Source organism: Penaeus japonicus, unplaced genomic scaffold, assembly GCF_977035675.1.
Source record: "Penaeus japonicus unplaced genomic scaffold, GWHDUDI00000001_assembly GWHDUDI00000029, whole genome shotgun sequence".
NCBI lineage: Eukaryota > Metazoa > Arthropoda > Malacostraca > Decapoda > Penaeidae > Penaeus > Penaeus japonicus.
The window spans coordinates 15451288-15461287 of record NW_028234431.1 but is presented as its reverse complement, the minus strand read 5'-3'; the positions used below and the strand labels follow the sequence as shown (position 1 = coordinate 15461287).

At 37.4% G+C, this 10000-nt stretch overlaps 1 protein-coding gene across 20 annotated transcripts in view; it reads right to left on the bottom strand.

Moving 5' to 3' along the window:
• Sin3A (SIN3 transcription regulator family member A) overlaps positions 1–10000 on the bottom strand; it is an 83666-nt gene that overhangs the window by 16474 nt on the left and 57192 nt on the right. For all 20 annotated transcript variants that reach the window (XM_086553948.1, XM_086553957.1, XM_086553963.1 and 17 more), the window contains 6 exons: positions 6358–6503; positions 5519–5945; positions 3008–3145; positions 933–1064; positions 526–825; positions 234–383 (listed from right to left, as the gene is read on the bottom strand). In XM_086553948.1, coding sequence (XP_086410074.1) covers positions 234–383; positions 526–825; positions 933–1064; positions 3008–3145; positions 5519–5945; positions 6358–6503 — 1293 coding nt within the window. The remainder of the gene's footprint in view (positions 1–233; positions 384–525; positions 826–932; positions 1065–3007; positions 3146–5518; positions 5946–6357; positions 6504–10000) is intronic.

Genomic DNA, 10000 nt, shown 5'->3' with positions numbered 1-10000 from the left:
CTGAAATTTTCATAATCTGTATTATAATACTGCTTTATATCACAGGTTTAAAAGTCATTTACTGCCAAGTTCAAAGGCAAAAATAGAATGCAAAGTGAAGAAATTCATAATGTAAAAACAGAAAATACTTGGAGAATAATTTTCCTCCAAATTTAATTAACAAAGTAAATGAGACCATTCAATACTGCATTTTCCCCTATCCTTTTTAAAAGACAAACAAGAAGGCAGCTAACCTTGAACCACTTCAATAGGTCTGGGAATTTAGCAAGGAATGGGTGGACTAGCTGCACCAATTCAGCGCGAGTGATGATTTCCTCGTTGTACAGGGTGATGCACCTCAGGAAGTTGTGATACGTCTCCTCATGGCGTAAAGCTTTCCGTACCTATTGGAATGAGATGCTAATCAACAACTCTCTCCTTAATAAATACATAAGTAAGATTTGTACTCTCATCTTTACTATAACTCCCAATAAAGAATTATATCAAACTTATTTGGTCAAGGGTAACAAATATCTTATAACTTGCCTTATCAAAGAAGGCATACTCAGCAAGAGTGGCATGTTTTCCAGCTTCTGCAGCACTCATATCTTTGAGATATCCCAATTTTGGTTTCTTAACAGGTGGCTGAGCATGTGCATGACCATGGGAGTGGCTTTGTGTTGGTCCTGGGTGAGGTCTCTTAAGCTGGTGGCTAAACATTGGTGATGTTTTGTTGGGGGGGTTACCAGGCCCACTGACCATGTTATTTCCAGATCCCATACCACAGCTGCTTTTCAGGTTGGGTTTCTTCACTGAGGTATGATCATTGCTTACATTTTTATTACTCTGTGGAAGAATTACCTTAATGTTATCATTCAATCTTAAAACTGTCTAAACTTTTACCAACACAAAAGGACTAGAAAATTCATCAGAGATATGGACTGCATACTTACCCCATGATGAGTGCGGTACTGGTCCATAAAGTCAGACACAGCAGCTTGGGCAGCTGAGTTATTGGTTGCATCAGGTAGGAACTGGCCAAACTCTTGCAATAAATCTTCTTGGTTCTCAAATAATTTTGCAACCTGTCCACAAAAAGATGACATACATAAGTGTTGCTATGCACACCTATATGTGTATCTATGTTTATGTGTATATGTATGTATGTATGTATGTATGCATATGAGTATGTATATGTGTATATATGTGTGTGTGTGTGTGTGTGTGTGTGTGTGTGTGTGTGTGTGTGTGTGTGTGTGTGTGTGTGTGTGTGTGTGTGTGTGTGTGTGTGTGTGTGTGTGTGTGTGTGTGTGTGTGTGTGTGTGTGTGTGTGTGTGTGTGTGTGTGTGCGCGTGCGCGTGCGCATAAGTGTTTCTAAGCACTTGTGATTACAATATACGAGTTCAAATAGATTTGTGTACTATTGAATGGATAGAAGTAGTCTTCTGAACAGTATGCCATTGATCTCTTTTAACTCATTCGCGTCGGTTGACGTCCTATCACGTGGTCGAAAAATACCCCCGGACCCGGGTGACGTCCTGAGACATGCATTTTCTCACAAAGCTCTGGGAGGAGCAATTGTAATGTGCTGAAACGTCAACAATAGATCACTAGATTGTTCTCAAATATAATCATTTTACATAATTTCTTAGACTCTGTTACTTTAGTTTAGGTGTCTGAGTGTCATAAAATGAGATATAACACTAAAAAAAAATGACGTCACAGAAAACTACGTGATATTGATGACATCATGATCATTTCAGCTTCTTGGTCAGTTGAATAAAAAGATCTGAGTCGAAAAACCATTGTAAAATCAAATGTGTAAGAGATTGCTTCCATTTTCTTTTGGTATTCTTCACATAGAAGTGAAGAATATAGGCAAAGTTCAATAAAATAAAACTAGAAAGGCATTACTGTAAAATGTTTTTTGACTAAAATAAGTCCTCTGAACATGGCAATATTTTTACGTGCCTTTACACTGTAGACACATTCATGAAAACCATAAGAATAGGGTGGGTGAAAAACGCTCAGAGAGGATCAGTGTGGCCCCACACAGCAAGAAAACACCCTAGCATGAAGCGCCACGCACTTGTTATCTTCCCAGTGTAAGCAGTAGGCGAAAATACGTCCCGTCGTGAATGGGTTAAGATAAAGTGTTATCTCCAGATTAACCCAATGTGTATGGGTGTCATGACATACATAACAGACGTCATGACTTACATAACGTTCAGGGATTTTGGATCACTGTGCTACTTTATTGGGCTATGAGGAAGGAGTGAATGATGATGACTATTGATGATGACTATTGTAGTCATAATTACTATAATTACCGTAATATTAAGCAAACCTAACATCCAATACCTAGATGGCATCAACAGAAGATAGAGCCTTGAATGGCACTCATCCATAGTCTCCAGCAAGCACTCTCTTTCCAGAGCGATGGCACACAGCAAGTTACCGACCTCTTGCTCTAAAGTACCGCCAGTGAAGGATGTGCAAGCAGAAATGAGAAGAGGACAGTGACTCAACCAATGTCCAGTGTCTAAAATGTGCTCCTGTGCCAGTAGAAATGCCTTTTACAGTTGAAGATGGTTATATGTTTCATATTTGTTCATGACAGTCTATGAATATGAAAAAATAAAGTTGCTTTTTGTCCTTCCATAAAACAGCAATACTTCTATCACACTGAGTATAAAGAAAATAATGAGCTGATATGGATCCTATACCATAATATTAGTCAACTACAGCATTGATAGAGTCTGTCAAATGACACATACAAGTCTCTCAATACAATAAAACACAATAAATACTCCTAGTTTTACAATGAGTGACTAAAATAGAGTGGGAAAAGTCAAAGTATGTTGTGTGAAGCTGCCTCGCTCTGAAATAAAACCCATCCTGGAGAATGGACAAGCAAATCTATCCCCCATCTACAATGGGTTAAAATCAGAAGAGCAAGCACTGACATTGCTGGACTTTCTCTTTTAGACATGCTTGTACAGGATGTGCTAATTTGCAATCAAATTACCTTCTCATAGACCTCGGTCTCCGTGAGTGTTCTGGCAGGAATTGATCCTCCATCCTTTATGTGTCTCTGCTCTTTTTGATAAGTGTGAAGGATCTCTAGGAACTGCTTGTAGATGTCAGGCTGGCCTTGAAACCGCAACTGTAAGAGAGAAAATATCAACTTTTAATTAAACTGGAAAAAAAGGTAAAAATCTTTGATGAGAGAGAGAGAGAGAGAGAGAGAGAGAGAGAGAGAGAGAGAGAGAGAGAGAGAGAGAGAGAGAGAGAGAGAGAGAGAGAGAGAGAGAGAGAGAGAGAGAGAGAAGAGAGAGAGAGGGGAGAGAGAGAGAGAGAGAGAGGGAGAGAGAGAGAGTGAGTGAGAGTGAGTGAGTGAGTGAGTGAGTGAGTGAGTGAGTGAGTGAGAGTGAGTGAGTGAGTGAGTGAGTGAGTGAGTGAGTGAGTGAGAGAGAGAGAGAGAGAGAGAGAGAGAGAGAGAGAGAGAGAGAGAGAGAGAGAGAGAGAGAGAAAGAGATGAGAGAAGAAGAGAGAGAGAGAGAGAGAGAGAAAGAAAGAAAGAAAGAAAGAAAGAAAGAAAGAAAGAAAGAAAGAAAGAAAGAAAGAAAGAAAGAAAGAAAGAAAGAAAGAAAGAAAGAAAGAAAGTGAGAGTTATATAATATCAATCAAGATATGTATTAGTAAATGCTCTATAACTGTGTTAAGCTCTTAAATGTGTTCACAGTTTCATCCTTTTCCACAAACACATCATGTACAAGTGTACGATCCTTTCACTTGCATTCCTTCACTTTGTTGGCTAGATCAGGTGCCAAACTTAACAATACAAAAATACTAAAAAACAAATCATGCTTATTATGAGGCTAAGTGACTCAACAATCAATCATTTGACTGAAGACTGACATCTGACTCCCATTTACAAAATCATAATTTGTCAGATTTAATTGTATGATTAGTTATTTTGTTTATCTCTATATGTATAAGTGTTTATTTATATAAGTACCATTTGTTATTTTTGTTTTGATGATTCTTTTATTACTGTAAATACTAAGAAATATCTATATTTCTGTTACTGTTCTTACAGAGGCAGTGCTATAGTGCTCAAGAGGAGGATTGTTGGGGCCGTACTGGGTTTAGATTCCATTTATTAAAAAAAGTCATGAGACCTTTTTTTACACACAAAAGGTGATCCCAACTGACATTTGCTACTATCTTTTCACATTTTACCTGTTGCATATGTTTATCATCGTTTATTTTTTCTACTTTTCTTATGTAGTGAACCTGATTTCAGTATACCTTGTAATTTTTGTAGTGCAATATTCTTAACTTTTTGCATCCAGTGACACTTATTTGGCATTACTGTGGTGAAGCAAACTATCCTTATTTTTGAATTTGTCATGCTGGAATTAACAGGAAGTGTTTCAGGCCTTATTCTGCACTTCTTTTAATTCTTGGTTTATACTATTTATTTTGTAATTCCCCCTATTCTTTTAGTTCTGTGTTCAAGTTACTGGGTTTAAATTTGTTTTTAGCATATCAGTACCCCGGTTTCATGTGCCAAGTTGTCAGAGAGGGGGCAGAAGATTTTGGGCATTAGTCAAGCTGGGAAGTTCAGGGAGTTGGGGTTTGACAACATGAGCAACAAAGAATTTTTATGACCTCTATGTAGACTATGTCATTATTGATAATATAGAATGGTGAACATACTGCAACAAGCCTTTGGCTCATTGAGTTCCCCCTTAAGTCTAACCACTATACCAGCTTGGTACCTTAAATTTGCCATTGTGAACAACAGGAAACAGACCTCTTCAAGAGCATTTCATAACAGTTCTGATTACTTGTGATATATTCTTCTTACAGCAATCATATCACAAAGGGAAAGGGAATGGGTGAGGAATAAGGCAGTGTCAGAGACTGCAGGAAGAGGACATACTCTGCATGGGGATAATATTTCTCTATTGCACACAAGGTGGAACAGAAAAATATTAAAGCAGTATCCACAATAAAGAATATGTATCTGGTTGTTTTGCAAATTCAAGTATGTGTCAGTAGAGATATATTTTGTAATTTTTCAACTTTCATCTTTGTCAGAGCATCTACACATGGAGGTTTGGTATTTCAAAAAGAGAACCAGAGATACTGTTAACTCAGACGAGATATGACCATAACAGTAAATCACATCATTCCTGAAGAAGTGTGAAATTATCATAAAAGAAATGCCAGGCACTGCTATTCACATACCTTTACTGATACTTATTGATCCCTTATCTAAATGTAATCTACATCACAGCCATGCATGCAAGCACGCATGCACACACATACACACACACAAACACATACAATGTTTCTTGAACAGTCACATGTTGATTGGTATAGAGAATGTTTGCTAATTCCGGTTTAGTTATAGCTACAGTTTGTATATTCCGGGTTAGTTATAGCTACAATTCGTAAATCTATAAACAACTCTTAACAAAAACAATAAGGAAAATAAAAGAAATCATAATACTACAGGGCTCCCTACCTTAATCTTATTCACATAATTAATGGCATGGTTGAACTCCACAGGTTGTGCTGGAGGCTGATGGTGGTGATGAGGGTGATGATGAGGTGGGGGAGGCTGAGGTTCCCGGCTGGGGTGCTGGGGGGCTGTGTTGGTGGAGTGCTGTGCACCCCCTGCAGAGCTGCTGGTGGCATTAGAGCTGCTACCGGAGTTCGTGCCTGTGGGGGTGCTGCTGCCAACACTAACACTGCTTGCTACCTGACTGACACTGGCTGTTCCTCCACCAGTGTTACCACTATTAGCTCCAACACCCCCACTTCCACTGCCACTGCTGCCACCACCACCTCCCCCAGCCCCACTGCCACTTCCTGCTACATTGTGAACACTGTGAGTGCCAACTAAACTTGGTCCTGTGTGTGGTGTTACACCACCAGTTGTCAACGCTGATCTACAAGAACAAATAATCACCCATTAGAACTTTATCTCTGCATTGTCTAGTGATATCTAGTGTAGATTATACATAAGTCAATAACAATGCTGATAGCTAGTGAAGATTATTCTTAAGTCAATAACAAAGCTTAATTAGACCGAAATCTATATTAACTACAACTTCAACAGCTACAAACATTATACTATCTTTAAAGCAATTTTCTTCTTCTTAAGTCTTGATCAATCATGATTCAAGTTTTACACACTCTTATTATAAATTAAAGAAGAAAGCCCTAAATAATCTAAACAAGCTTTGCATCTTCTAAAACTCTGTAAGCATGAAAGAAGTATCTGATTTACAGTTAGAAATGGTTAGATACATCAAGATAATACAAATGAAAATTTAATTTAACTAAAAGACTCCCATTTACCTTGGAGGCTGTGGATGATGAGGGGGCTTGACAGTAACAGGCTGTGGCGGTGGCGGTGGAGGATGGTGTGTTGGGGTGATGTGATGACGGATACCTTGGGGGGTATGAACAACTGTTGTCTGTTGTCCTGGAACACTAACGCTTACCTGCAATCACAAAAATAACAAAACTGTAATAGTTGTTACGTAAATACTACAGAATGAAAAATAAATATTCTTGAATCTGCTGGCAAAGCAGTTAAAATTTTACCTTGGATTTTGTGAAACAAAAATCTTGAACTTTCTGTATCCAGTGACAACCATTTGGCCACACTGTGGTAAAATGAAGATTCCCTTTCTTTTAATTTGTCATGCTGGATTGCTTGCAACCTTCAAAATGGCCTCCCACCATAAGCCAGACTACCAGCTTAGAGGTTTTATTGGCCTCTGCATACTTTCATCAAATTCTGTCTCTTTTTAAGGGGATTGTGGGCCAGTACTGACCACTCAAGTCTTTGCTAACCATGACATCATTCTTTAGGAGAACCAAATCAAAGAGCTTTAATCAGAAGACTATTTCAGTACAGACTTTTGATTTCAAATGGCTTTCTATTTTCCTTCTTTACATTATCAATCTGAAAAATTATTTATTGAACAGCAGATTTTGACAATGTTGAAGGCAGGTGAAAAGCACTCAGAGAGGCCCATTGCATCAGGAAAGATCTCGCACTTAGTCATGTAAAATATTTCCCTATTGTATCTATCTTGAAATGCCAATCCTTGGGTATTTATTTGTATAATCAAGCTCATCTTACTAGCCACTAGGAAAAAGGGGAAAAAATATCTAGAAATATTATATTTGGAATGTCCAAAGTCCAAACTTTGGTAAATTACTTGTTTTCTTCCTTTTTTTTCTTGATCTATCAAAAGTTATCATATGTTCAAATCAAGATAATTTGCTCTTTCTTCTCTACAAGAACTTGTAAAACATAATAAATAGTGATACATGTGATTTCATTTAAAAAAGCAGGAAATTCATCTTAAACATCATCATCATCATCATCACTATTGTCATTGATGATGTTGAGCATGCCTGTATACATACACTGTCTTATGTGCTTTGTTTTATTTATCTTATATTAACACATAAGTGGCTCCACTAGGGTTCAGTCACTAGGGACTAAATTAGGTCATCTGCCCGACTTCACCTTTTTACCTAATTCCTTGAATTTTTGTGAAAGAAAAATAACTTTATTACTATTACTGTTATTACTCCCATTACTATATAATAATCATATCAATAATAACACTAAGATAATCATACTTATAGAAATAAAAACTTTTTTCACAAAATTCTAAGAAAGGTATAGAAGCAAGGTCGGACAAGTTTGATCATTTACTCCTTGATGACTAATAATGAATAAAAAAAAAAAAAACTGGAATATACCAATCCGTCATCAATGGGTTAGGCAGTTTTTGTTCTTTGTTCTGCAAGATATTCAAATATGCTTATCAGGTGGGAAATAGATGGGGTTTTCACATGAGACCTAATGTCCTGGATTGGAGACTATAGACATTCAAAATAAGATATTTCAGATTTTATGCTCCCCGTTTCTCTGTCTGGAAAGAGGAGTTCAAACGTAATATCCAAGACTTTCTGGATTTCAGTTAAAAAAAAAAAAAACTCAAGTCTCAGCATTTTAAAATAAGTGTCATACTGAAATATTTGGACATCCCTCTCTTTAACCCATTAACGCCAGGTAATAGGATATCATATCAAGTGGTGGCAGGAGCAGCCAGCGGGGACAAAATATTTTGTTATGGCTATCCTCCTGGCTGGCATGCTGGGTGATCGGCCGCGTAGTGCTTAGCCACGGCCAGTGCGGGTGAATAGCCCAAAGCGTTAGGTTTAAAAGTTTGAAATATCCAGGTGTTTCGACCATTTGGAGCCAAAACAGCCGTTAGCAATCGGTCAAATTACACAAATGATTTTTTTTTTTTCTTCTTCAAATTTAGGAAAGTAATATTCAGAACCTGTACTATAATCTGTTCTTTCTGATCTGTCCTCTGAGTATCTTAAATTTTAGCTATAAACGGCAATTGCGCATTACTGGCTTGCAATTGGCTGAAAATCAATGTCTGATAATGATAACCCATTCGCGCTGGATGACGTGTTGACACATTTCGTGTTTATTTTGTATCAGACACCGGCGACGAGATATCTGGGCAAGGCCGGCGCTCGGGGTGAGTGAGCAGGCAGCCCAGGTTCACGGCTTGTGGCCCAAGAGCCTCGAGGCGTTAGGCTTATATGTTCGAAAACCCCGGCATTACGACCATCCAAAGCCGGAATCGCCCTGGTGTGAATGGGTTAATTATGTGATAAATCTTCAAGCAAAAATTTAGTGATATATTAGCATGAGTAGATATTCAAAGAAACTTTATACATTCACATAAAAATCCCCACCATACAGATTTGCACCAATATTAAGAAATGGAAGCACACAAATATAACCATGAACCAAATCTCTAGCTTTGGTACATTGCAAATATATAAAAATACATCTGGCAGTATGAATGCAAATAAAAGAGATTTTGATAATTTACATCATGTAACTCATATTGGTAGTATTAGGAAAAAAAAAAAAAAAAAAAAAAAAATCATCTGATCATGGAAGTTGAAATCCTGTAATAGCAAACACTGTCAACTTTGTACTTTCCTGCCACTGTTGTCTGGTTATATTGCAGCCTCATTTTAATTTCGTATCTTGTTGCATTCTACCTATGTAAATTACTTGCAATTAATTAATTAAGAGATCCTTTATTTGCATTTATGCGGCCAGATGTCTTTTTTAGATACTTAACCCGTTAATGACAGATCATGAGATAACACTTCATGAGGTGTAACTCCTGCTGCCAGAGATGCAATATCGTCATGGTTTTCTATAAGGCTGGCACAACGGGTATGCATAGTGGGTGGGTGGGTGTGGGGGCAGCTGATTCAGCTGAGAATAGCCTGAGGCATTAGGCTGACACATTTTGAAATATCCTGACATGGTATCCAGGCGGGTGCATTCAGACTACTGTTTGGTCCAAGCTTGTTTTTCATGTGCTTGCATTACATAACAATTGTGCAAATCAGCCTATAAAGGATAGAAATGTGTGTGTGTAAAGGATGTGTTTATACGTATCAAATATGTTGCATATATATCAAGCATATATCGAAGTTGATTTTCAGCCAATTATTAAGCTAGTAATGTGCTTATGTGCCACATCACTGATAGCTATTGGACAGATCAGATTAAGCAGACTATAGTAACTGTTACAAATATATTCAGCAAATGAACATTAGGATTATATATTTAGAATTATGATACTACCCTTCCATTCTTCTTACTTTTAACCTTCCATTGTTACAGTTAAGGCCATAATAAATGTTATGGCAAGCACATCAGCCTTTCTTTCTGTCACTAGCTCAGCTCAGATCAGAAATGGTTTCCATGTGATATCTGTCATGTACATCCAAAGCAAGCTTTCTAGGAATTATAACTTTGTGCAATAATCATTTAAATATATTTAGATTTATTAAGTTTTTCATATCTAGGAATTAATTTTGAAATATCAAATCCGTTTCTGATACTTTTGGAAGAAAGGTGTTGCTATCATAT